General features: G+C 60.3%; 3 protein-coding genes across 4 annotated transcripts; 1 reads left to right on the top strand and 2 right to left on the bottom strand.

The window, feature by feature from the left end:
- The first annotated feature begins 406 nt into the window (after positions 1–406).
- AIP (aryl hydrocarbon receptor interacting protein) lies at positions 407–7,485 on the top strand. 2 transcript variants are annotated; one of them, XM_069470322.1, is made up of 6 exons: positions 407–638; positions 3,541–3,720; positions 5,713–5,901; positions 6,421–6,597; positions 6,699–6,832; positions 7,172–7,485. In XM_069470322.1, the coding sequence occupies exons 1-6, from the start codon at positions 540–542 to the stop codon at positions 7,242–7,244; spliced, it is 852 nt and encodes a 283-aa protein (XP_069326423.1). In that variant the 5' UTR covers positions 407–539; the 3' UTR covers positions 7,245–7,485. The 2 variants fall into 2 exon arrangements, with proteins under 2 accessions (XP_069326423.1, XP_069326422.1); XM_069470321.1 differs by having other exon boundaries at positions 6,699–6,840.
- A 591-nt stretch (positions 7,486–8,076) lies between these two features.
- PITPNM1 (phosphatidylinositol transfer protein membrane associated 1) lies at positions 8,077–21,599 on the bottom strand. The gene is made up of 24 exons (XM_069470320.1): positions 21,424–21,599; positions 20,381–20,497; positions 18,762–18,976; positions 18,551–18,672; positions 18,125–18,349; positions 15,970–16,296; positions 15,793–15,888; positions 15,599–15,706; positions 14,888–14,949; positions 14,546–14,796; positions 14,073–14,262; positions 13,847–13,954; positions 13,454–13,611; positions 13,164–13,369; positions 12,525–12,695; positions 11,698–11,859; positions 11,309–11,457; positions 11,079–11,189; positions 10,571–10,687; positions 10,240–10,388; positions 9,995–10,144; positions 9,720–9,903; positions 9,244–9,372; positions 8,077–8,601 (listed from the first exon to the last, which is right to left on the bottom strand). Exons 2-24 carry the CDS (start codon positions 20,456–20,458, stop codon positions 8,338–8,340), a joined length of 3,732 nt encoding a protein of 1,243 aa, XP_069326421.1. The 5' UTR covers positions 20,459–20,497; positions 21,424–21,599; the 3' UTR covers positions 8,077–8,337.
- Positions 21,600–22,778: 1,179 nt separating this feature from the next.
- CDK2AP2 (cyclin dependent kinase 2 associated protein 2) lies at positions 22,779–24,923 on the bottom strand. Its single transcript, XM_069470319.1, has 4 exons — positions 24,268–24,923; positions 23,867–23,967; positions 23,640–23,772; positions 22,779–23,269 (listed from the first exon to the last, which is right to left on the bottom strand). Exons 1-4 carry the CDS (start codon positions 24,347–24,349, stop codon positions 23,202–23,204), a joined length of 384 nt encoding a protein of 127 aa, XP_069326420.1. The 5' UTR covers positions 24,350–24,923; the 3' UTR covers positions 22,779–23,201.
- Positions 24,924–25,915: the final 992 nt, after the last annotated feature.

Genomic DNA, 25,915 nt, shown 5'->3' with positions numbered 1-25,915 from the left:
TTTTTATTTTTTTTTTTTTTTTTTTTTATTTTTTATTTATTTAAGAGAAAAATGCAGGATGCAAAATCACGCCAATCGTACTAGATATGCAAAACAAAAAGCCAGAAGGGAATACACAAAGTACTAGTAGTTTTAGGGTGTGGCATTACAGGTGGGCTTCTTGTTTCCGTTTTCCTAACTGTAATGCTGTTACATCTACAACTTTAAATGCAGGGCCGCAGTTCCAACCAAGACTATGACTCAATTGCCAGGGCCGTGCCCGCCCCGCCCGCGCGGCAGCGCCGAGCCCCACCTCCCCGGCGCTCGGGTTCCTCCCCTAAGACTGCCTCAGGCCCCGCCTCTGGGCCGCCCCGCGCGCTCAGCTGCAGTGCAGAGAACCAATCGCCATCCGTTCCCGCGTCCGTGCCCCTTTTGGCTTCTGCCCTCAATCAAAATGGCGCTGGCTCGGAAGCTGCCGAGGCTCTAGGAGTTGCCGAAGCAGGTCCGGAAGCTACCGAGCAAGTCCGGAAGTTGCCGAAAGAGAGCAGCGGGGAAGGAGGATGGCGGATATCATCGCAAGACTCCGCGAGGATGGCATCCAAAAGCGCGTGGTACAAGAGGGCCGAGGAGACCTCCCTGGCTTTCAGGATGGAACCAAGGTTCGTGTCTACCCCGTCCGCTTTCCCCCACCGCAGCGCGGTGCGCATGCGAGGCGGGACGAGGCCTTAGGCGAGAGGTTGCGCATGCCCAGATAGCAGCGGCCAGTGACCCTACCGCTCACATGCGGAGCTCGACGCTGATTGGTCTGAATTTAAGTAGGGGTGAATTCGGGTGCGTCCGCACGGTCCCTAGGCTTGGCCTTGTGGCTGCATTGGTCGGGGAGGCCGTCAGTCATCACAGGCAGGTTTGGAGGGTGGTTTGATCTCAGCGCTTGCACAGACCAGGTGCTGGGGGAAACCCGGGACCCGAGCGGTTCTAAGGCCTCTGGTTATCAAGGTTCATGATCTTTTGTACATAGAAGGGCCTTGGGACGCGCAAACCCAGAGAATAGGTCCAGAGGACAGGTCTGCCAGATGCAGAATCCTTTGGTGGCTTTCCTACTGCCACCAGAGTGGCTTGCTTGGGACAGATGAAGACTGGGAAGTAAAGAGCTTCCCGCCTTCTTCCTTTTTACATCCAGACCCCGGGCTCCAGCCTCTCTGGCTCCCTCCCCACGACCTCCGTCTCCAGGCTTCCCTGCCTCTGCTCCTGTCCTTCCCTCCTCCTGAGTGCCTTTCCCAGTTGCCACTTGTCTGCAGATTAGGGGGCTTCCCAGGGGCAGCCCCTGCGCCCAGCAGAGCAGTGACACAGGACATGCATATTGAGCAAATGAATAAAGATCCTCACTGGTCTGGTACCAGACACTCCAAAAGAAAGAGCTGCTGAGAACCAGTGTATCCTCTCTGGCCAGCGCCGTGCCAAGTCGGGCAGCTAAAGATCCCAGCCCAGTGCAGCGTGAGTGTGCACAGCAGAGGGCAGATGTGTGGCTCAGCTATCTGCTATATCAAAAGGGATTGTCTCTACATAAAGCTATTGTGTATCTATAATAATTCAAGCAAAACGAAAAGGGAGCTTCTCTAAGAAGAGAGAGGGTGTGAGTGCATGTCCTGTGGGCTGGGGGGTTGGTGGCCTTGGGAGATTCTGGCAAGGGAGATTCTGGAGGGCACAGGCACCAGAAGCAGAGAGTATTGTAAAGGTAGTGTAGATCTGTGAGCAGTGGCACCCAAAGAACAGGAACGGGTAGTATTAAATAACCAATCAACAGCACTGATTGAGTGCTCACCATGTGAGCATTGTGCCTCACGCTCCCACAATGTGCTACATGTCCCACAATGCGAGATAGGTGCTACTGGGTTTTTTTTTTTTGAGACAGAGTCTCACTCTGTTGCCTGGAGTAGAGTCCCGTGGCGTCAGCCTAGCTCACAGCAACCTCAAACTCCTGGTCTTACGCAATCCTGCCTCAGCCTCCCGAGTAGCTGGGACTACAGGCATGCACCACCATGCCTGGCTAATTTTTCTATATATATTTTTAGTTGTCCATATAATTTCTTTCTATTTTTAGTAGAGATGGGGTCTCGCTCTTGCTCAGGCTGGTCTCGAACTCCTGAGCTCAAACAATCCGCCCGCCTCGGCCTCCCAGAGTGCTAGGATTACAGGCGTGAGCCACTGAGACCGGCCAGGTGCTACTGTTGATTCCATTTTACTGATGCGGAAACTGAGTTCAGAGGAGCAGCAGTTAAGAGCGTGGGCCGCTCTAACCATATCCTGTCGAGGGTTCAGTCTTCAGAGCTCTTCTCTCTGCAGTCACCCCAGTGTCATTTCTTTAAAAACTCTTCATGCCTGGTTACTCCCAGATGCATATCTCTAGCCTTTACCTCTCCCTTAAACTTGACATACAGCTCCCTACTCACCATCTCCACCTGGATGTCTGGTTGGCAACTCAAACTTACCCTGCCCCACCCAAGCCTTCTCCCTCTCAGTTAGGGGCACCGCCCACCTTCTGGTTGCTCAGGCCAAAGAACCTGGAGTTTCCCTGGTCCTCCCGTTCTCTCATGGCCCACAGCAAATCCTCAAAATCCATCCCAGATCTGACCTGCCACTTCTGCCATTACCACTGGTGTAGGCCACCCTTGTCTCTGCCCTGGGTTGTTGCAGTGACCTCCTAACTGTGCTCCCTGCTTCTGTTCTTTCCCCGTGTAGTCTGTTCTCATCCCAGCAGCAGAACCCACGTCAGATTCTATCCCTGTTCTGCTTTGAGCCACCCAGTGGCTTCTGTCTCCGAGTCAAGAAGAAAGTCCCCACCACAGCCTACAGACCCTGTGGGGCCCCCCGATGACATGTGACCCACAGTGCACCCCTCCCTGTTGTTCACTCTGCCCTGTCCCACAGGCCTTAGTGCTGGGACACACCACCCTGCAAGGCTTTTGCACCTGCCCTTCTTTTGGCCTAGAAAGTTCCGACCCCAATTCTGCCTGGCTTGCTTTCTTCCTTACTCCCTTCTGGTCTCTGCTTAATGTTGCCTCCTCAGAGAGGCCCCCCAACCCCACCACTCAGTGTAAACTAGCCGTCCCTTGCCCCAGTGTTTGTTTTGTGATCCAAAGCGCTTAGCTTCACCTGACACAGCACATTATTTTGTCTGAGGCCCATCTCCTTCCTCCACAGGTTCCATGTCAGCTCTGTGTGGGGAGGGACTTTGTTTTGTTCGCTGCTGTGTTCTGGTGTCTAGCACAGAGCTTGGGCACATAGCAGGTGCTCAGTAAGTATCTGTTGAGGAGTGATTGGAGCCAGACTGCTTGGGCTCTTGTCCCTGCCCAGCCACACTGGCCATGTGACTTGGGCCCCTTACTTCCCTCTCTGTGACTTAGTTTCCTCACCGTGCGATGGGGTAAAGCCAGGTGTAAGGTCAGCCTTGACCCTGGGTAAGCGTTGTCCCTTGTGCCATCTGCATGCTGGGGGCCAGATTTGCCCTTGGCGGTCAGGTGAAGGTTTGTGCCCTTGTCTAATCTTGCATGTGGCCCATAGGCCACGTTCCACTACCGGACGCTGCGCAGCGATGACGAAGGCACCGTGCTGGATGACAGCCGGGCGCGGGGCAAGCCCATGGAGCTCATCATTGGCAAGAAGTTCAAGCTGCCCGTGTGGGAGACCATCGTGTGCACCATGCGTGAGGGGGAGGTCGCCCAGTTCCTCTGTGACATCAAGGTATCTGTCCTCCACCCATCTGCAGTATCTGTCCAGCCACCCATCCTCAGTGCCTCTGCCCTGGCTAGGCCACCAGCTCTCTCCAGACCACCACACTCGCCTCCTGACCAGGATCCCGGCCTCCATTCTGCCCTGTTCTGTCCATTAGCCAGACTGCAGCCAGGGGACTTGTTCTCAAATGCAAATGACCCGTAGGTCCCTTTGCTTCAAACCTCTATGGCTCCTGGTCATCCTCAGGATATAGCACAGTAATTCCTCACTTAACATGGTTGATGGGTTCTTGGAAACTGTGACTTTAAGTTAAACAATGTACAGCAGGTCCTTGATTATGTCAATTTGTTAAAACGTTAATGAGGGCCGGGCGCGGTGGCTCACGCCTGTAATCCTAGCACTCTGGGAGGCCGAGGCGGGTGGATTGCTCAAGGTCAGGAGTTCGAGACCAGCCTGAGCGAGACCCCCGTCTCTACTAAAAATAGAAAGACATTATATGGACAACTAAAAATCTATATAGAAAAAATTAGCCGGGCATAGTGGCACATGCCTGTAGTCCCAGCTACTTGGGAGGCTGAGGCAGTAGGATCGCTTAAGCCCAGGAGTCTGAGGTTGCTGTGAGCTAAGCTGACGCCACGGCACTCACTCTAGCCTGGGCAACAAAGTGAGACTCTGTCTCAACAACAACAAAAAAAAAAAACGTTAATGAGGAGAGAAATGGTTTCATTATGCAGTGTACAATGAATCAGTAGTGAGGACCTGCTGAGTAAGCTATAGCTGCTGGCCCTTTGGGGTCTGGCCTCTGCCCCCTACTCAACCTCCCAGCCTTTCCTTCCCATTCCCCCTCTTAGCCAAGATCCTTCCTCATCCTTCAAAGTTAATTCCTGGGTCTTCACCCCCAGGAAGCCCTCCCTGACTGCCAGTGGTTGGCCTGAATCCTTCCCCTGGGTCCTCCAATCCTCATGTCCTGCTTGGCCAGGATCTAGTTTTCTGCCTGGTCCTAAGCTACTGCAGGGCAGGAATTGGGCCTGTTTACCTCTAGCTTTGAAATGCCAAGCGTGGGCCAGCCCAGACCTGAGACTCAGGAAATGTCCCCTGGGTTAATGTCAGCCCTGTGCTGACAGCAGGGGTGGGGAGACGAGCGGGTTACACTGGAGTGAGAGTAGTCTGATTCCCAGAATCCCAGCAGCTTCTCCAGGTGAAGGGTCAGAGGCTAGGTCCCCTGTGCCTGTCTCTGCCCTCCCTTGAGGGTGTTTTTTTTTTTTTTTTTGGAGACAAAGTCTTGCTCTGTCGCCCAGGCTGGAGTGCAGTGGTGTCATTATAGCTCACTGCAACCTCAAACTCCTGGGCTCAAGTGATCCTCCTGCCTCAGCCTCCTGAGTAGCTGAGACTACAGGCATGCGCCACCATGCCTGGCTAATTTTTCTATGTTTTGTAGAGACAGGGGTCTCTTGTATTGGCCTCAAGCGATCCTCCCGAGTTGGCCTCCCAAAGTGATAGGATTACAGGCATGAGCACCCAGCCTCCCCTGAGGATTTTGGAGTTGCCATCTTGGGCCCAGCTCCTAGATAGGTCCTGAATTGGGTAGGGGTGGGACAGGGACAGGAGGAAGAGATGCTGGGAGCAGGATGTGCTGGGGCCCCAGTAATGATGCAGAGTCCAGCTGGAGGGAGAGGAGGAGGCGAAGGCAAGAATTTCCCTGGGCCTCTAAGGACAGGGTGACAAGGTTTGATGGTGGGAGTGTGTGGGGGTGGGGGTCAGGTGGTCAGAGTGTGGCAGAAGCTGGAGCTGCTGAGGGAGAGAGGGCTGAGAGGCGGGGGAGTCCTGCGGGAAAGCCCTCTTGCATTTCAGTGGGGCGGGGGGCTCTGGGCCAGTTGCTGCCCCTCTCTGGGCCTTGGTGTCCCTTCTCATGGTGTTGGGAAAGGGAGCTGGGCCTCGTGGACCTGGTGCCCAGGCAGCCCACACTGATAGAGCCTCTGGCGCCCACTTGCCCTCCTGCAGCACGTGGTTCTGTATCCGCTGGTGGCCAAGAGTCTCCGCAACATCGCTGCAGGCAAGGACCCCCTGGAGGGGCAGCGGCACTGCTGTGGCATCGCTCAGATGCACGAGCACAGCTCCCTGGGCCACGCCGACCTGGATGCCCTGCAGCAGAACCCCCAGCCTCTCATCTTCCACATCGAGATGCTTAAGGTGAGGGGCCACGGAGCCCCAGGCACCCCACCAGACCACCGCTGCCCAGCCTCAGAGTGGCACTGGCCCTGCCTGCCTGCCTGCCTGCCCGCCCCGGGGGGTGGCATCTGGGGATGGACTGATGGGGCAGGTGACGGGTACAAGAACATCTGTGCAGGACCCCTGGCAGTCCCACTGGGTCTCCCTTCCTCCTTCAGGTCTCAAATATCACCTCCTCCAAGAGGCCTGCCCAGCCGTGCTTTGCAGTCCTGTAGGTCATGGCAGTCCCCCCACGGACACGATCTCTGCGAGGGCAGGGTTTTCACTGCCTTGTTCACTGTCTATTCTTAGTACTTGGCACAGTGCTGGGCTCACAGGAGATGCTATGTAAATGTTTGTTGAATGGTCATTGAGCAAACAAGTGGCTCCGCGGCTGGAATCTGATGTCTGGAGGCGCAGCCAGCCCAGACGCCGGCTGGGCCTGCTGCTATGAAGCTCTGGAGCCCCCAGCCCCCCATGATTTGGCTCATGCCCTGGCAGGTGGAGAACCCTGGCACATACCAGCAGGACCCGTGGGCAATGACAGATGAGGAGAAGGCAAAGGCGGTGCCGCTCATCCACCAGGAGGGCAACCGGCTGTACCGCGAGGGGCAGGTGAAGGAAGCCGCCGCCAAGTACTATGACGCCATCGCCTGCCTCAAGAACCTGCAGATGAAGGTGCTGCCCGGAGGCTATGGGGTGCATGGAGGCGGGTGGGGCAGAGCCGGGGGCCCCAAGGTCTTGACATCTTTTCCCCATGCCATGCCCCATGGCCCCAGGAGCAGCCTGGATCCCCTGACTGGATCCAGCTGGACCAGCAGATCACACCCCTGCTGCTCAACTACTGCCAGTGCAAGCTGGTGGCCGAGGAGTACTACGAAGTGCTGGACCACTGCTCCTCCATCCTCAACAAGTACGACGGTGAGCACTGGCTGCCAGGGTGGGCCTGTGGGCGGTTGGAGAGTGGCCTTCTCCTCCCTGTCACCACTGCGCACTGGGGCTCAAGACTGAGCCTTTGACAGCCCCCATTCTGAGCTCCCACAGGAGCCCGACCAGATGCCCCCACCCAGGCAGAGTGCGGGCCCTGTTGTGCCAGTGGAGCATGAATGGTGTCACGGGGGTAGGGGGCGGGGGGCATCCTCAGGTCACGCAGGGTTCTCTCCCCTGCTGGTGCCAGGAGACACGAGGCCAAGCAGCTGGTGGGTGCCTCCCTCATGTCCTGTGTGCCTGCTGCCCCCGGTATTCCCTGCAGACAACGTCAAGGCCTACTTCAAGCGGGGCAAGGCCCATGCGGCCGTGTGGAACACTCAGGAGGCCCAGGCTGACTTTGCCAAAGTACTGGAGCTGGACCCGGCCCTGGCGCCTGTCGTGAGCCGAGAGCTGCGGGCCCTGGAGGCGCGGATCCGGCAGAAGGACGAGGAGGACAAGGCCCGCTTCCGGGGCATCTTCTCCCACTGACAGGGCCCCTCGGCCCTGCCTTACCCGCCAAGTCCAATGTGCTGCTGCCAGCCCACCTGCCCCTGCCACATCACGCTTCTCTGTATATAAAGGCCTTATTTATCTCTCCGGGTCTGCCGAGCTGGTCGGTTGGGAGAGCCAGGTCACCACCTGGCATTTCCTGGTACTTGGGTGGCCCTTGGGAGAAGCCAGAGGATCAAGGTTATGATCCCAGCTCTGCATCCACCAGCTCTGAGAGCTTGCTGGGCCTCAGTGTCCTTGACAGAGAACCGAAGGTGGTGGGCTCTGTCTCTTGCTGGCCAGCCCTGGGGTGCTCCAGGAGCCTCTGCTCTTAAAGTGGAGATAAAGTGGGTGCAAGCCAGGCAGCGTGGTGCCCGAGCAGGTGGTCTCCTCTGCAGCCCCCACCTCTGACCACGGTCCCCTGGCCTCAGCTTCTGGAGGCAGAGGTTTCAGGCGGTGCCACCTCTGGGCTGAGGGTCGGGTTCGGGTGGGCTGACTGGCCAGGAAGAGGCCTGGGGACGAGGACAGGACGAGTCTTTTGTTAAAGGTTTTTGGCCCAGCCCCACATCCTAACTCTGCCTCTGACGTTCTGTGTGATCTTGGGCATATCTCGGCCCCTCTCTGGACTTCAGTGTCCCCACTGAACTGGAAACTGTGGGCTCAGCTGCCCTGCGGTGCCAGGCAGGCAGGCAACTGGGTGGATGCAGGTGGCGTTTATTCTCATAGATTTACATACACCGGAAACACCTCTGGGCCCCTGCCCACGCCTTCCTCCCTCCCCCAGGGCTGGGTCCCCCCACGTGAAAGGGAAGTGACACCGAGGGGCAGACTAAGATGCAGGGTGTGGGGCTGGGCAGCAAGGGCTGGGGCCAAAGTCTGGGCCCCCAGCCTCCCACACTCAGCTGCCTGGGCCCCTCGAGTATGTCCATAAATAACCCAGGTCCCGTCACAGTTTGGGCCTCACTCTTCACTGTCCAACTTGAGGCTGATGCTTCGGGCCTTGCCCCGTGCCAGGGTGGTGGGTGGTGTTCCCGGGCCCTCGCGCTCCGCCTGGCTGGGGCCCCTGGAGCGCAGCAGCTGGCTCTGTTTGCGGAGGAAGTCCACAGGGGCCGCCACGCCGTAGCTGCTCTTGGCCAAGGCAGCCCGAGGGGGGCCCGAAGGGGCGTGAGCGTGGGAGCCCGCCTCCAGCTGGCCCAGGTGGGCCACGTAGCCGTCTGACAGGAACTGTGGGTGGGGTGGGCAGGGATGAGGGGTGCTGGCTAGACCCACACGCCACCCTCCCCTGTCCATGAGCACCTGAGGCAGGTGGGGGACCCGGCAGTGCTGGCTGGACAGCAGGCCTGGCACGGCCCAACCTGGAGCCACCTCTGCATGGAGAGGAACCCTACGGGAGTCAGGGCGCCTTGGCTTTACTCCTGCCGGGCCCCTCTCTGGGTCTCAGTCTCCTTGTCTGTAAAATGGGGTCTGGGGGCAGAGCAACAGTGGCCAACATCTAGTGAGCACTTGCTTTGTGCCCAGCCCTGTGTCTGTTGATGTGCCATCAATGATGCGATCTTTGTGATAAGCTGACAGGTCAGTGTCATTATCACTTCCATTTTACAGACAGGAAACCGAGGCTCAGAAAGGTCAAGGCCCATGCCTGAAGCCATGGCAGAGTGGGACCCGCACTCAGGTCTTGAGCACACTCCAGCTGGGTCATCACCTCTGGTCTGCACTGCAGCTGGGCGGTTCCACGCTGCTCATGGCCCTTGTCCTAGGAGAAGCCCAGGTTCCCTGAGGCCAGTGAGGCCTTCTCCCAGCTGCCCGCAGTGGGTGTTCCTTGGCCTGGGACTGAGGCTCTGGTCCCCTCCTTCACATGGCCCTCACCTGGCACTGTGCCTGCAGCTTCCGTACAGCGCGGCCCACGATGTAGGTCTGGCTGGGGGACAGGCCCAGCGCTGCATACACAGCCACATCTTTGGGGGATCCATAACCGGCCACGATGTTCAGTTCTACCTGTGGCCCAGAGGAGGGTCAGCTGCGGGAGGGGTTGGGACTGTGCAGCTGGGGGTGGGGTCTGTTGGGCTTCCCCAGTCACAGTGATTCAGGGGCAGGGCTAGCTGGGGGAAGGCGGGGACATTCGGGCCTAATGGTCGTAGTCACTGACCCGGACTGAGGCGAGGCCAGTCGAATCTCCCTAGTTAGAACCGTGAGGGCAGGACCATAGGGAACCCTCCACTCAGTTAGGACCAGGGGGTGGGGTGCAGGGTCTGGGGACTTAGGGGTGGGACCAGATGCGCCTCCGCTGTTCTAGGGCAGGGTGAGGGCAGGGTCAGGACAGCGACCCTCCGCAGCAGCCGCACCTCCTGCACCAGGCTCTGCAGAAACATTGCTTTCTGGCGCAGAGGGTCATGGGTGAGGCCGTCGCAGAAGGAGACGACCCCATGGGGGAAGTTGTGCTGTGATAGCCAGGCCACCACGCGGTGCTTCTGCATATCGGGCCGGCCGGTTACATACACGATCAGGTAACCGGCGTCCTGCCAGTGCCTGCAGGGTAGGGGTGGCGGTCAGCTCTACCAGCCAGGGGTACTGGCGGCGGGGAGCCCCCGGGGCGGGGTAGAGGGGTTGCGGCTCCTACCTGACCACGTCCACAGCGCCAGCGCGCACCTTGGGGTCGCTGCCCATGATGGAGACACTGGCAGTGAAGGAGCCGTCGATGCTGAAGACCACAGCCTCCGTGCCGCGGGCTACCACCGTCAGGCAGCACTCAGCGTACGTGTGGTCACCCCTGCGGGCCATGGGTGCAGGGAGGGGCGGTGAGTGGTGTTGGGGCAAGGCCTGGGGCAGCCCACCCTGCACAGGCCCGCCCTGGCCCCTGCTCACCTGACCACCATGCGCACTGGGTAGACGCCGATGCCCAGCACACGCTCTGGGGGCACTGGGAAGGTGAGGCGGCCCGAGCTGTTGGTGACCTCGGTGCCAAAGTGGATCCATTTGCCCGACAGCGGCTGTGTCATGATATAGACGTCCACCTGGTGGGGAGAGGTGGCGGGAAGGTCCATGGTGGCAGAGCCGCCAGGTTCCCCCTGGCCCGGAGTGGAGAAGAGCAGAGGAGGGTCTGTTGTCGGGGGCAGGTGGGGCTGGGGGACCAGGAGCTGTTCCAGAAACAGGAGGCGGGGCTGTGAGACCAAGGGCTGGGGCCCGGGATCCTGACCTTCTCTCCGGTGAGTGTGACCACGTCCAAGGGCCCGTACATGAAGCGGCCGCTCAGCACCTGGGGGCGGCCCTCGCACACCACCGTGTCGCTGGCCCGGTGGTTGGAAGTGACATTCTGGTAGGAGGAGATGGCATGAGCTAGGCCAGCACGACGGTGCTGGGGGCAGCAGGTGAGGGGTACCCCGCACACTTGGGGCGGAGCCTGGGGGAGGCAGGGCCGCAGAGGGAGAGGGGCGTGCGCCGTGGTGGACCCCTGTGACCTCAGTGCTGCATATGAACTGCGGCTCCGAGGGGCAGAGCCATGACAGGACGCCATGCGGAGGAGGAAGCCGGGTGGATGAGCGCAGATCCAGACCCGAGTTGCGCGGAGCGGGGAGGAGACCCGCGGTTCCCAGGGGCGGGGCCGAGGCCACGAGGCGGGGCCAGGGCCATGGGGGCGGGGCAGGACTGGGAAAGAGTCAGGTCTGCGGCTGTGAGGAGCGGGATGCCCAGGACAGGGCACATACCCGGATCTTGACCTGGGTGCGTTTGCGCTGCCACTTCTCCCTGGGGAAGGCAGGGCTATAGATGGACGGCTCCTCGCACTCTGCCAGGTGTGGCCGCTCCTTCTCGATCACCTGTGCGAGACACATGCATGTGAGGCCACGTGAGTGCGAGGGGGTCTGCCCCTCCCCCGGCTCCCTCTTCTTGTCGTGCTTTCGATTTTTCGTCTCCCACCCCACGTCCCCAGGCCCACCTGGCGCAGGATGAAGGCGACCACATCTGCGGACTCCCAGTAGCTGGCGTGGAAGAGGTGGGGCAGCGTGACGGTGGGAAAGGCGGTGAGCGCCTCGGGGCAGTACAGCGAGTAGTCGATCCGCTTGGTCCCCCACCATCGCTCCAGGACTGCGTGGCACGGCGGGCAGCGAGTCAGGAGGGCCTCCTGCCCGGCGCCCATCTGCCTGGGTGCCCTTCCCTCCCGCTTTTCCACCACATCTGCTCTGGCCAAACCCAGGCAGCGTGCGGGGGGGCGGGGTCCAGAGCCAATGCTGGGGAAGGGGATTTCAGCTGGGCTTTGGAGGTGGAATAGGTCCTCTCTCCCGCCCTCCAGGCTGGCTTGCCCCGGCGGGTGGCTGGCTGACTTACTCTTCACCACCTCACTGGTGGTGCTGGGGGCGGCTGGCTGGGCTGGGGGCTCAGTGCCTAACTCATTGCCCTTCCAGAAGGCACCGCTGGCTGAGGTGGGCGTTGAGGGCACCATCTCCAGCTCCTCCAGAAAGAGGCCTGAGTGGGCCTGCAGAGTGTCGGCTGGGGGAGGAGGGGCAGCCTCAGCCACCGCTGGGCTAGGCTGCCCTTCTGTCCTTTCACCCAAGGGCCCCAGGACAGCTCAGCCCTGCCCCTCCACCGTCTTCCCTGCCAGCCCACCCTGGTGGGGTCCTGACTGGGGCTGCACTGCCCCATATCTGGGTGGAAGTGACGTGGAAGGCATGCTCTCCTCTAAGCTCACCCCAGCAGCCAGCTGTATTCCTGCCAGGATGCCCATCGCCACCTGCCCAAACACATGCACACCTATGCCTGGCACAGGCCCACTTGTGCCATGGGGCCAGTGGGTCCCCAACTGCATGCATATCTGCCCATGCCCCCCACCAATACATGCACACAGTGCGCCCCTCCACACACACACACTGGCAGCTTTCAGACACCAGCACACCCACATCACTCTGCCCCCCTCCCTAGCTTAGTCTCTCTAGCATAGCTTAGCTAACCTGCCCCCCGACTCACTCCTGGGCTCAGAAGGTCAGGGGGTCCTGGGGATCCAGACCCCCCAAGGGGCCAGGGTAGGGCTCCCTGGTCCTGGGAGTGGTGACAAGAGAGGTTTCCCAGGACATGGGAAGCACCTCTTGCCTTCTGCTGTCCCCTCCCTCCCCGTCAGTGCGCCCTCTCTCTTCCCCTCTATCTTGGTTGGGGCATACCCAGCAGCAGGGATGAGCCGTCTCCCAGGGGGAACTTCTGGTAGCGGGGCACAGCCAGTGGAGCGATGGCCTGGAACTTGGGGGCCAGCAGGGGCTCGAGGCGCGAGGCACAGGGGTCAGCCGCATGGAAGAGATTGTAGATCTGCTCACAGGCTGGCCGCATCTGGGCCACTGGGTACCCAGAAAATAGAGAGAGGTGGGGAGGGGCTTCAGCTGGGCATTCTGGGAGCTGGGGGTGTGGAAGCAACACCAGACATGCATTGTAACCCTGAATCAGCACTTCCCTGGGAAGTCACTAGGGTCCTGCATAAAGTGAGACCGGACTCTTGGCTAAGAGATCAGAGCCTTCCATCCACTGTCGGGGTTCAGGGTGAAGCAGGTGCCGGACCTGGTGGACTGTGCATGCAGAACATGGCGTGGGGCAAAGTTCCTCCCAGTGCACTCTGGGAGAGCGAGCCCTGGCAAGCCCCTTCTTTCTGGGCCTCAGGTTCCCCTTTCCGGCCAGGCCTTTTAATGTGCACAGTGGGGAACGGCCAGGATAATGCCAGCAGCTCGGGTGAGAGGAGAGGCCACAGGAAATGGTGGGGAGGGGCAGACAAAAGATGAGAGGCGACCCCCACCCCAACCTAGAGGGCTCACCCTCCAAGGCGGGCATCACGGTTTTGCGCAGAGCCAGCACCAGGCCCAGTGGGGAGCCGAAGAGGAAGAAGCCAGAGACCTTGAAGTCGAGGCGGGCAGTGCTGCTGGGGCCATCAGGAGCCTCGGAACTGGCAGCGGGCGGGCAGGAGGCTGTGCTTGCCCGCCGGGGCTCCCCAGAGGAGGCCGATGGGAGGGCTGCCTGGAGGCTGTGGGGGAGGAGGGGTGCTCAGCGCTGCAGCCTCTGTAGTTCAGCCGTGCCCAGGGCGGGGATGATGGGGCAGGGACGTCACCTGTTCTGAGAGCCCTCAAGCTCAGGACCAGCCACGTCACTGGGGGTGCGCTGGGCAGGCAGGGCTGAGGGTTCTGGGCTGGCCCGACCCAGCCCTTCCACCCCCTCTGCCAGGGGGTCCCGTACTGAGCCGACCTCTGGGGAGAGCAGCTCATTGTTCTAGATGGAACAGGGGACAGAAACATCCTTAGGCCTGGAGACCATTTGATTTCTACTTATTTAGAAGTGAGGAGCGGGGTTTGGGGGTTGGGTGGGGCAGAGTCCCAGAGGAGACTGGAAAAGAAGGCAGCAGGGGACCTGCCGTTCACAGAGAGATCTTATTTCAGGGGGCAGAGACCTAGGGATGGAGAGAGGCAACCCCCCTCTTGAGGAGGCCAAGTTCGGTCACACTGACCATGCTCCCCCGGCGGCTGCTGCTCCGACTCCCGGTGCTCACGTTGGCGCTGTGGCAGAGCGCGTCAAAGCCCAGGATGCCACCAACACCGTCTCCAATCAGCACAACCTGGGCGAGAGGGTGGGCACCGTCAGGAGAGGCCTTGTCCTCAGCCAGGCCAGGCCCCTCTGGGCTGCAGGGAGGGCAGCGGATGGACTGCTTCTCAGGAATGTCCCTAGTCGCTGACCTGCCCGCAGAAGCCGGTGCCCTCTGGTGAGCGCAGGAAGGCGGAGTAGGCCTGGTTGGTGCGGGCAATGACAGTGGCCACGGCACCCTGGTAGCGGGACGATGAGGTGGCCAGCAGTGGCAGGGCGGCCAGTGGAATATGGTCTTGGGAGCGGGATAGGCTGTCGCCATCATGGCTGTAGGGGCTCAGGCTGCAGGAGGGGGTGTGGTGGGTGGGTGGGGGGCCTGCAGTCACACTGCTACCGCCCCCGTTCCCTTGGCCTGCTGGCAAGACCTGGCTCTGCATGTCCTTTCTGGGGAGTGTCAGTACCCACGAGGCATTTGAAATGGACCCATTCCCCAGAAAGAGGTCCAGCCGTGTCAATGACTGTCCCCGGTGACTGACGTCCCTCCCCCCATGGGGCCTTCCTGATCCTAGGAGTCTGTGCCTTGGGGACCCTGTGTGTTCCCTGCCCTTCCACCCCTGGCCAGTACTTGGAGACAAGGGCATAGGCAGCAGCGCAGATGGGCGGGCAGGGCACCAGTCGCAGTGCCACGTGGCCCAGGGCCTCAGGGAAGTGGATGCGGGTGACAGCCTCAAAGGCCGAGCTCAGCGTCTGCACATCCGCCTGCTTGGAGTTGGCGTCTCCAGGTCCCGAGTCCAGGATGTTGCCGCTGTGCAGGATGAGGAAGAGGGCGTGGACTGCGCATGCCTCGGCCCCCAGCTCCCCAGCTCCGTCTGGGCCCTGCAGGGTGCAATGGGTGCCAGGGGTGTCAGAGCAGTGGCCGGGCCAGCAGGTGGGCAGAACTTGACATGGGGTGGCTGACCATACTTGCCTCTGAGTCCCTGGGTGCTCGGGCCCTGTCCTCAATGCCTTTAGCAGCCTCGGTTTCAGGCTCTGTAGGGCAAGGGAGACCCAGTGAGGGGGATCAAGGGGACCATGGGATCCTCTCATCCAGCACTTCAGGTATCCCAGTCTGGTGTCAGCCCTCTCCTGTGACTCTCCCAGGTCGTTTTGCATGTCCAGGCCTTTCCCCTTGCCAGTCCTATGTGCCTGTTTGGCAAACTTCTAATCCTGCCACGTCCAGTGTGGTGGCCACTAGCCACAGGTGGCTATTTAAATTTAAATAAATTCATATTTATAATACAACAAAAACTTTAATTCTTCAGGCACACTGGCCCCATTTCAAGTGCCTGAGAACCACATGTGGCAGGTGGCTATCATATTGGGCAGCACAGATCTAAAACATTTCCATCACAAAAAGTTCTGTTGGCCAGCTCTGGTCCTATCCAAAACCCAGCACAGACATCACCTCCCATATGAAGCTGTCATGGACTCCAAATTAATTCCTGTCTTCTGTGTGCTCTGTCTGAACTGTGGCTACATTCTAATCATCCATCCATTTCCTTCATCTGTATATTTAATGAGCACCCTCTCCAGACTGACTTTCATCTTAGGACCCCATTAAACTTAGGACTGAGTTGTTCCCTGAGTCCCCACTGCATACCGGGTGCTGGTGGCCGGTGTCCTGAGGTGGGGTCTTTACCTGGCACCCCCTCAGCCTCTGTTGGGGAGGCAAAGGCGTCAATGAAGTCATTGGAGTTCCACTTGGTCATCTCCTTGGGGAAGACCTCATCACTGTCGGAGAAGCCTTCTGCGGAGACAGGGAGCTGTGTCATGGGGTGGGCGAAGCTGCTCAGAGACACCCGCCCTCCCCCCCAACAGGGCCTCAGTGCTGACCGTGGGCATCAAAGAACTCCTCCTCGGAGCTGTTCTCGGAGTCTCGGGCAATGTTCTGCATGCGCCACTCGGACAGGCTCTGGGGAGACACGCCCCCTGCGGGGCGGCTCAGCCTCAGCCTGGGCGCCCAGCCTGGGAGGGTGGCTCCCTCCCGTCCAGTCCCACGCCCAGCCTCACCTCCATGTTGGGACGAGTAGGAGGAACGGGAGGACGAGGACCACTGCTTCCCAAAGCTGGCATCGGGGGAGGCATCAGGGCCGGGGGGAGCCTCAGGCCCATCAGGGGTGCCAGCATTGCTGGCCCCTGACCGGGCCTCGGTGTTTGGTTTCCCAGGGGGCTGGGCCTCGGGTCCCTCACTGCCCATGTTGCACTTAGCCATGCGCTGGGCCAGCATGCGGGCGGTCTCCTCCTCCAGTGCCCGGATGTCGGCCATGCTCAGCTCTGTCCACTCATCCTGCCAGCACCAGGCCTGGCGGTGGGCCCGCAGCATCACCCGACGTAGACCTGTAGGAGCCTAGGCATCAGAGCAGTGCCCCCTACTGCCTTTCCCTGCCACCACAGCCTCGTACCCAGCCATCGAGGTTGGGTAATGGCTCCCCTGGGTATAGCACCCACCCAGAGCCACAAAGTGGGACAGGGCCAGTGCTGTCTAGGGGAAGGGAGTGGAAACTGGGGTGTTTGTCTTCCTGCCCCAAATCCCTCCTTGCCCACCGCCTTGTCTATCTCTCTGGACACCTTGACTCTGAGTATTGGCCCCAGCCCATCACTGTAGAAGCTAGGACCACTGCTTGCTCTTGTTTTCAGCTGGCTTCCTGCTGATTTCTCAGGAATTAACAGTTAATTAAGGTGTTAACAGTTAATGAAATTGTTGATGGTTAATGAAGGTGTTAATAGTTAATGGAAGTGTTGGCACTCAATGAAGGTTGTAGGCGAAAGATGATACCCATTCTGGGATATTTTTATCTTAAGCAGAGGAATAAAGTTAGAAACTCTTAAATGTCTAAGAAATAAAGCAATAATGGTTCAATTATAATTATAAACTTCTAGAAGGAGATGGATCAGAATCTTAATTGTGCTTATATGTGGGTGATTTTAATTTTCTTATTTGTGCTTTTGGGTATTTTTTCTAAATGCAAGACAAAGAGCCTGCATCACTGTCTGAGTTCAATTTCCTCATCTGTAAAATGGGACCAGTAATCATCCTTGCCTCGCAGGGTGTTGTGGGTGTTAAAGGAGATCTTGTAGGCCGGGCGCGGTGGCTCACGCCTGTAATCCTAGCACTCTGGGAGGCCGAGGCGGGTGGATCGCTCAAGGTCAGGAGTTCGAGACCAGCCTGAGCAAGAGCGAGACCCCGTCTCTACTAAAAATAGAAAGAAATTATCTGGCCAACTAAAAATATATATAGAAAAAATTAGCCGGGCATGATGGCGCATGCCTGTAGTCCCAGCTACTCGGGAGGCTGAGGCAGAAGGATTGCTTAAGCCCAGGAGTTTGAAGTTGCTGTGAGCTAGGCTGACGCCACGGCACTCACTCTAGCCAGGGCAACAAAGCGACACTCTGTTGTCTCAAAAAAAAAAAAAAAAAGGAGATCTTGTACAAAAAGTGATTAGCAAAGGGTCTGGTGGGTTATGATCACTCAGTCAATATTAGCTCTTAATATCTGGCCCAACCTCTTCCTCATTTACAGAAGAGAAAGTTAAAGGACAGAGATAGCCGGTGGCTTGCTGGGGGTGCCACGGTGGGGTCAGTGGTGGAGCAGAAGCCAGGTCGCTGGGCTCCCCAACCCGAGGATCGTCCATCTATGTGCAGCGTCCCTCTGTGTGCCTTGGACCTGGGCAGCGAGGCAGGGCTGAGCTGCAGGAGCTGCAGGGGATGGGTTGAGGGGAAGCGTGGAACAGGAGCACCTGGACACCAGGGCCAGAGGCTTGGACTTGGATCTGGGTATGGGACGGTACCTCAGAGAGAATGACATCAGAGTCACAGCTTCCCAACCTGCATTCTTTATCGTGCTGCCGGTTGGGGCTGGTGACCCTCCCAAGATTCCCTAAGTCTCTCTTGACTCAGAGGACGATGGAGAATCTTAGAATCTTGATGGACAAAGCAGTGTCTTGGAATGTCAGAGACAGCATGGATCTCAGAGATCATGATGTCAGCTTCTTGCTTCCCTGATCCCCGACTAGGCTGTGCCCCTCCCCCACCTCTGTGCCCCCACCTCAGATGGAAGTGGTGGCTTTCTGCTTCTGTGTCCTCAGCAGATGGGGAGCATCCTTGGCTGCAAACATAGGGGACGGTGCATGCTGGGTGAGCAGAACCTCCCACACCGGGTGCTCACCGACATCGTGGATGAACTGCTCAATCTTGGCCTGCATGCCCCAGTAGCGGAACTCCACCTTGCACAGCTTATAAGCACACATGAGGGGCCCCGTCTGGGCTGCCGTCCGCACCCAGTCATCAGCCAGTGGACCTCGGCCCGTCTTGACCGAGCGGTACAGCCGGGGGTCCTCTTCGGCTTTGTATTCGCCTGGGGCCACTGCATCCCGCACGATGTCGATGGTGTCTGGAGGGGGGGTTCCAGCAAGCACTGAGCAATGCCAGCTGCTTCAAGCCCCCGCCCCCTTCCCCCTTGGGATTGGGAGGACAGCTTTTCACAGACAGGATCTGAGCCCTGAAAAGAGCTGGGACTTGTCAGAGGCAGCACACTGAGGCGGCAGGGGGCCCGAGAGGGGATCCAGGGTCCCTCCACAGTGCCAGGCCTCACCCAGGATGCGCTGTCTCCTCTCAGCCCCACTCAGGTTGAAGACATTCGGCTGCTGGCCCCCATCAGGCAGGTAATAAGTCTCTATTTCAATGGAGAATTTCTCCACGAAGGGGCAGGTATACCTGGGCAGAGGGCAGGACTGGGGCTCACTACTGTGCCCATCAGGACTGTCCCCCTCATGGCATGACCTGTGCCCGCCCCACCCACTCACCGGGTTCGGGTGTAGGGGTAAGCATTCCAGGATTCCTCCTCTACCTGCAGGGCAGCCTTGGGCAGCAGTGCCCGGAACCAGCCTGGGATGTGGGAGCCCACGTGGTACACCTTGTGTGTGTACTGCCCGCTGCCTCCAGGCCCATCCGTGTAGGGCCGGTTGGCCAGGATCTCCACGCCGCTCCCCTCACCACTGGACTCCTCCCGGCTCTTTTTCTGCGGCCCAAGGCAGAGCAGAACAGGGAGCTTGGCCCTAGCTCAGCTTCTGGAATCCCCAGCTCAGCCCTGTGGCCTACACAGCCCTGGGGCTCTGTTCCTGGCCTTTTCAACTCCCTGAAATCCAAGCCTGGCCCCCCACAGCTCTCTGGGATCAGGGTCACAGATGCTGCCCAGTCCCCCATGGGGTTCTGTAACCCAGCACTCAGTTCAGTCATTCAAGTATTTACTGACTGCCCCACTCCAGGCATTGTTTGGGATTATTAATTGGGATCTATTGATGACTAGAACAAAGACCCTTGGCTTTGTGGAACTTAGGTTCTAGTTTAGGGAGACAGACAACAGGAAAAAGTAAATTATACAGTATTTATGAAGGTGCTAAGTGTTCTGGGAAAGAGAGCACAGAAAATAAAAGTGGGGATCAAGGTTTGGGGACTGCAGCTTTGATGTGACAGTCAGGGAAGGCCTCATTGAGAAGATAACGTGACCCTGACTTGACCAAGACTTGAAGGAGGCGAGGGAGGGGCCCAGCGGATGTGGGGTGGGGGAGTATTCCAGGCAGAGGGGAAGCCAGTGTGAGCCCCCAGGTGGGAGCCAGCTGGATGTGCTCGAGGAGCGGCAAGTAGGCCAGGGTGGCCGGAATGGAAGAACAGACCAGAAGAGGACACGGCACCTCCACCTCTCAGAGGCCCTAAGCCTGGTCCCCTCCCTCTCTGGGACCCCAGTGCCAGCGCCTGCCACATCCTTCATAGCTTGAGAGCACCAGATCCTGTCCTTTCATAGCTCTGGAGCTCAAACTTGGCCCTCTCACCCCCCTGAGGCTGGATCCCACAGTTCTGGAGAACAGATCTGGAGCAGACTTCCCCAGGGCCCTGCACCAACCCTCTCACCTCCCCGAGAGCCCACCTGGGCCTGGCCCACTCTCACAGTCCAAGCCCAGGCCCCTCCCTCACCCCCGTCCCCACCTGCCCTGTCCCCGTCTCCCTCTGCACCCTGATCCTCACCCCCTCTCCCTGACCTCTTGGGGTTGCCAAGACCCCACACTCTCTCCAGACCCCCTCCTGCCCTTCTCTGCACCTAGGTCCCCCTCCTCACCCTTGCCTCCTCATCGGCTGCCTCCCTTCCCCCATGGGATTACAGATTCTGAGGAGGATTAAGAGAGATCTCAGGAGGCTGAGCGGCCAGCACAGGCTGGGCACTTAGTGGGTGGGGGGCCCCACTCAGCCCTTCTGCCCCGTTCCCCACAGCCCTTACCCACCCCCGCGTCCGAAGAGGGACCTCTCTCTCCTCCCCTGGGCTCCAGCCCTCCGGAGCAGGGCTGGGGGGTCAGCTGGGCTCCACCCCTTGCCCCCTGTGCTGCCTGTGCCGCGATGTCGGCCCCTCTCATCTGCCCACCGTCCTCACCTGGATCATGTACAGTTGGGCCACCTGGTACTCGTCCAGGCTCATGGGCAGCAGAATGTGGTACTCCTTGATGAGCATCCTGAGGGCGCTCGGCGGGCCGCGCGGCCTCCGCTCCGCCTGGCGCAGGGCACGGCGCGGTCGTCAGTGCGGGGCGGCGGCGCGCGGTCCCGAGCCCCGCGCGCCCGCCGAGGGGCTGGTGCGGCGAGACCCCATGCCCCGGCCCGCCACGGGGGACGCAGAGGCGAGCCCGGTGCTGGCGTCCGCGCCGCCGGGGGCCGGGAGCCGCAGCGAGGCTGAGCGCTGACCTCTTTTCCACGCAGCCCCAGTCCCCCGCCCGCCCGTCGCCATGGCAACCGTGCGCTGACGCGGGCCCCCCGGAGCGGCGGGCTCCGGCCCGCGGGCGGGCGGGCCAGCCTCGCCTCTCCAGCCGCGGCCGCGTCCTGAGCCCCTTCGAAGCGGCATCCCTCGGGGGCGCGCCCCCAGGAGCCTCCGGGCCCCTCCCTCCAGGTCCGCCTTCCACGACCGGCCCCTCGGGGGCCCGCCCCCTGCATCCCTTTCCCCGACTAGGCGGCGTCGGTGTCCCCCACGAACCTTGTGCCTGGGTGCCTCTGCGCGGAGCGGACCCTTGTGCCCCTGCACCCGAACCTGCCTCCAGGACCAGATATCCCTGTTTTCCCCACCCTGGCTGGCAGCCGGGTCTTAGACTTGCCCGTCCCGAGCATCCTTCCGGGACCCTTTGGCCCTCGCCCACTCTCCACTCGCCTATGTAGCCATCCTGTCATCCTTCCTGGTGGCTGACCCCCTCCTCAGCTGAGGCAAGAACTGCTCCCCTTGGTGTCCCCAGGCCCCCGCCCCGGGAGACCCGCTCCGCCCACCTGCGCCCCGGCCGGGCGCCACAGTTCCGCTACAGGCACCCCTCCCACCCCCTCCCACCTCGCACCCAGCCAGCAGGCCAGAGGCCCCGTTGTCCCTACTTCCCTCTGCTCCCCGGCGTCCCCGTTCCCAGCCGTACTCCTGGCCCGCCTGCCGACGTCCCGGCTCACCTCTAGCTTGGGGCGGGTGCCCCTCACCCGGCCCGGGCGGGGGCAGCCGGCCAGTGGGTCGGAGCCCGGAGCGTCCCCGGCCCCGGCCTCGGGTTCCAGCAGTGGCCGGACTCTTCAGAGGCGCAGCGCCGGCCCATGGCCCCGACCTTCCTTTCCGTCCGCCCGCCGGCGCCCCTGCCGTCCCTCCCAGTCGCCCGCCGCGTCACTGCGGCCGCCCCGCCCCCTTCCTGGGCCCGGCAGGCCCTCCCCACCCCTGCGGGGTCCCGGCAGCCCCGCCCTCAGCGGAGGAGGGCAGGCCCCTGCCTTCCTTCCCCGGGGCAGCGGGGGAAGAGGCCATTTCCCAAATGTTGCTTCTTACTCCCTCTGTGCTGTTTGGGGTCCCCAAAGACTCTTGGTTCCTATCTCCACCCTGGCCCAGCCCTCCTATGTGCAATGAGGGGGAGGAGCTTGAGCCGGCAGGGTCCCAGGCCCACTTCCCCAGCTCCTCACCTTAGGCAGCCCCGGAACCGGAACCGGGGACCCAGGGTAGGGGAAATACTTCCCCACCAAAGTCTGCTAGAAGCTGGTGGCTCTGACTTGCTTCCACCCAGGGCTGGAGTCCAGGGCCGCAGGCCTCTGGGGTCACTCAGCTACACACCCAGGCAGAGGCAGGCCTTCACTGCAAACCCTTGGGCTAGTCCCTGAATGGGGCCACAAGGCCTTCCCTGCTAATGCCTTCCAGGTCTGTAAGTCTGGCCACCGGGCCACCCAGGGTAAAGGCCAAGACACCAAGGGCTGGGCTCACGGGGTCACGCCCAGCCTGCTAGAAGGTGCTGGGGCTCACCCACATTGGAAGCCAGGCCTTTCCCCTCAACCCTGCTGCCAAGTGCTGGGGGAGGAAGCAGCAGTGCCCCCTCCCTCTGAGGGGTCAGAGACATTCAGGGCCTATTCAGAGTTTAGGGTGTCGTTAGGTCATTAAGGTGTGTGAGGGAGTGGCTCAAGTGAACAGGCATTTCCACCCTGCCGGGCACCACGGCCAATCCAGAGGAAGAGCCCTCTAGGCCCAGGCTGGCAGCGCCTCCAGCTGTGGAGGCAGCCAAGGCCCCGCACTGCCCCCTGGTGGCACCACATGAAGGCGCACAGGGCTCTCAGCGCCTTCCACTACTCACAGCTGAGGGAGGGCCTGAGGGGCAGCGTCCCACCCAAGGCCTGTGGACAGCAGAGGCAAGGCAAAACCAGGCTCAGTCAGCGTCCCCCTCCCTGCACCGCCCCACCCCGTCCCCTTCCGTGTCTCTTCTGCCCCACTTTCTGCCTGGTTCACCAGGCTTAGCAGAACCAGACCCAGAAAGGCTCAGAACGGAGAGAACAACTCCAAATCATCCTTTATTTATATAAAAAGGGCATATTTAGCAAAAGACACACTGAGAAAAGAGTTGCTATGGCCCAGTAGACAAGGCAGGGAACTCCTGAGCCCTGCTGGGGGAGGAGGCCTGGGACAAAGTGGTGAGAAGTGCTGGGGAAGGGCTGGCGGTGGGGCCACAGAGAGGAGAAAGCCCCAGTTGGATCAACACTGTCAGCAGGTCATGGGTGAGACTCGCAGTGACCTCGCTGCTAAATCTTGGGGGGGACAGTTAGTGCTGCCGACTGGAGTGAGCACCACCCCCTGGTTCCTGGAGGGCACCCACCAAGGGACACAGGACAGGAAGCTCAGGATGGTTAGTGCAACTTGGGATGAAGGCCAGGGAGAAGCAGGTGCTCTGCAGTGGCCGGGAAAGGTCCAGACGCTCAGGCGCTTCCTGTTACGTGCGGGCGTTCCGCTCTGTCTCGGCCAGGCACTCTCTGACTAGGGCCCGGGCGTGGATGATGCCTGGGGTAGGAGTGGGGTGGGGATGGGGTCTCAGCAACCCTCCACAGCCCCATCCCCACCCTTCAAAGGAATAAGACCCCTCCCTCTCCACTCCCTTTCCTTTCAGCAAGAGAAATTCAAATCTAATGAGGGGCTGGGTGAGATTAGAGGTGTGGCTAATCCTCAAATTCACCCTGTTAAAATACAAATTCCCAGGCTCTTCCCTGGAAATTAACTCAATTTCAATTCAATTCAAAACATCTCTCTAGGTAGTGATACTGGCTCTAGTCTAGGCTTGAGGTGGCCTCCAGGTGTCCTTCCTTTCCTAATGAAGGAGGACTGTCCAGTGTCAGTCTCCTGAGCAGGACAGGGTGGGCCTAACCTCACTTACCTCTCTTCAGGCGCTCCATGGCGCTCTTGCTGCCAGCATAGGTGGGCCGGATCTCTTTGCCCATCTCCTCTATGACCGACAGCAGGTCCGTGTAGGTGCTCTGGGAGCCCTGGGCGCCGGGTGGCTTCATCGCCTATGTCAAAAGAGAACAGGGCAGTGAGCTCAGGCCCCCGGGGGTCAGAGGGACTCCAGTCGCCATCCATAAGCAAACCCTTGGCCCCGCTCACCTGCACATAGCCCATGGAGGGCGGTCCAAAGTCGTTAAACAGTGGTCTGAAAGGGGCAGCGGCTCCTGGCACTGAGCCCGACGGTGATGGGACACTGCCGGCTGCAACAGGCGCGAGTTAAGAGGTCAGAGCGAGGCAGCGACGCCTCCTCCCAGCTTTCCAAGCCCCAGACCGGGTTCCCTCCAAAGGATGCTTCATTCCATGCCGACAGACTTCAGGAACAAACCCCTCCCCCTGCGCTCCACCTACAAGCCCTTACGCGACCACGCCCACTTCACAGGCCGGCAAACTGAGGCCCAGCGACGGTGGGCGGCAGGCCGGGTATCGCAGAACTCAGGCCGTCTTCTCTTCGAGACCTAGACCGCCCGAGCAGGCGAGCAGGGGTGGAGCTGGATCCTCACCTGTAGGGACCGGGGTGCCCGGCCCAGGGGTGCTGGAGCCAGGGGTGCTGCTGGGGGCGGGGGCGATAGGCTTGTAGGACATCCCCAACTCCTGGGTGCGGCGGACGCCAGCCGGCCGCTCCTCGGGGGTTGGCTGCCGGGCCGCTCAGCCGCGCTCTGATTGGCAAGCGGGCTGCACGCCCCTGGTAAATAGAGCTCTGGCCGGAAGGGCGGGCGGGCACGAACGCTCCCTCACTCCCGATTGGCGCGCAGAGATGTCACTCGAGTCTCCTCATTGGCCGAGACCTGCCCCAACAGGTCGCAACCGCTGCAGATTGGCCTCCGCCTTCCGGACCTCGCACCTGTCTGCTCGGGATTGGGCGGTGGCTGCCGCCCTCCGCAATTGGCGAGTTCGCGGCCCGGTCCGGCGCGCTCTCAATCCGATTAGTCCCAAGGCCCGGGAGGCGGGGCCTCGAGAGCCGGGACCGGGTCTGGGCCGCCGGTTCGCGCCGCGGGCTTTTCCCGGGCGCGGGCGCCGCACTCACGCCTCACTCGCGCCGCTTCGCACGTCAGCTCCGCGCCGCCCGGTCTCGGTCCAGCAGGGGCTGCTGTCGCCGCCGCCAAGCGTGCCTCTTCTCCGCTCCGGGGTCGAAGGACGCAGGGGTTTGACGTGCCGAGCCCTGCGCCCCACCCCGTGCGCTTCTACGTCACCTTTCACCGGTTCAACACCCTCTCCTCGATCTGCGCATGCGCTCGCCTGAGGCCTCCGTTTGTTTCCATGGCAACGGGTCCCTCACCAACGCCACCACCCGAGGTTCCTCCTCTGGATTGGCTGGTCCTCAGGTCCAGGTGATGCTAGGTCCGAGGGCGACCTCAAAGACCCTTCATCCCGTTCCCGAAGGCCCTGCCCCTCTGCCCCAGATAACGACGAGAGCGTGACGGCTGACCTTCATCGAATACTTACGTGTGCCGGGCCCTGGACCCAATGGGTCGTGCACGAGAGCTGGAGCTAACCTGCTGGGTTCGAATCCCAACACCACCACACCACCCTCACTGGCGATTTTCCCCTGGGCAAGTTGCTCACCTCAATATACCTCAATTTCCCCATCTGTAAAATGGGGACAATAATTATCTCATAAGGCTGCTGTGTGGATGAATAGTCCTAAAATGCTTATTGTTTGTTCCCCTCTTTCCTGTCCCTGTCCAGTGCCCCCAAACCTTTCCATTCCACCACCGATTTAATCATGTGCTCAATATACTTTATAGTTTTCTAATACATATTCAAACTATACTAATGTTAAAACTAAAGTGTTAAGGCATTCAGGGTCTCCTGCTCCCTACCGGTGGCACTGAGACTGTGCTCTGGAGAAGTCTGCTGTGGATAGTAGGGGGAGGGGAGCTGCTGAGTGTTACTCCTCCTTTGGGGTCAACACCCTACTCCTCCTTCCAAACTTTAGATCTTCCTACTTTCTCTATCGCCCATTGTATTAGTCTACTCTGGCTCATACTTTTTTTTTTTCTAAGAGACAGGGTCTCACTCTGTTGCCCAGGCTGGGGTGTGGTGGCTTTAGTCATAGCTCATTGTAGCCTCGAACTTCTGGACTCAAGCAATCCTCCTGCCTCAGCCTCCTGAGTCACTGGCACTACAGGCATGTGCCACCGTGCCCGG

This window comes from Eulemur rufifrons, chromosome 6 (genome assembly GCF_041146395.1).
Source record: "Eulemur rufifrons isolate Redbay chromosome 6, OSU_ERuf_1, whole genome shotgun sequence".
Lineage (NCBI taxonomy): Eukaryota > Metazoa > Chordata > Mammalia > Primates > Lemuridae > Eulemur > Eulemur rufifrons.
Note: the sequence above shows the minus strand (reverse complement) of the source record. Positions and strands in the feature narration are given on the sequence as shown.

Coding starts and splice junctions, on each gene's coding strand:
- AIP (XM_069470321.1), top strand. CDS start 540: ATGGCGGATATCATCGCAAGACTCCGCGAGGATGGCATCCAAAAGCGC. Junction 639..3,540: donor GCTTTCAGGATGGAACCAAG/GTTCGTGTCTAC, acceptor TGTGGCCCATAG/GCCACGTTCCACTACCGGAC. Junction 3,721..5,712: donor AGTTCCTCTGTGACATCAAG/GTATCTGTCCTC, acceptor GCCCTCCTGCAG/CACGTGGTTCTGTATCCGCT.
- PITPNM1 (XM_069470320.1), bottom strand. CDS start 20,458: ATGCTCATCAAGGAGTACCACATTCTGCTGCCCATGAGCCTGGACGAG. Junction 14,950..15,598: donor AGAGGCTGAGGGGGTGCCAG/GTAAAGACCCCA, acceptor CTTGCCCTACAG/AGCCTGAAACCGAGGCTGCT. Junction 10,145..10,239: donor CCAGTGCGCATGGTGGTCAG/GTGAGCAGGGGC, acceptor CATGGCCCGCAG/GGGTGACCACACGTACGCTG.
- CDK2AP2 (XM_069470319.1), bottom strand. CDS start 24,349: ATGTCCTACAAGCCTATCGCCCCCGCCCCCAGCAGCACCCCTGGCTCC. Junction 23,968..24,267: donor GGGCACCCCGGTCCCTACAG/GTGAGGATCCAG, acceptor CGCCTGTTGCAG/CCGGCAGTGTCCCATCACCG. Junction 23,270..23,639: donor CATGGAGCGCCTGAAGAGAG/GTAAGTGAGGTT, acceptor CTCCTACCCCAG/GCATCATCCACGCCCGGGCC.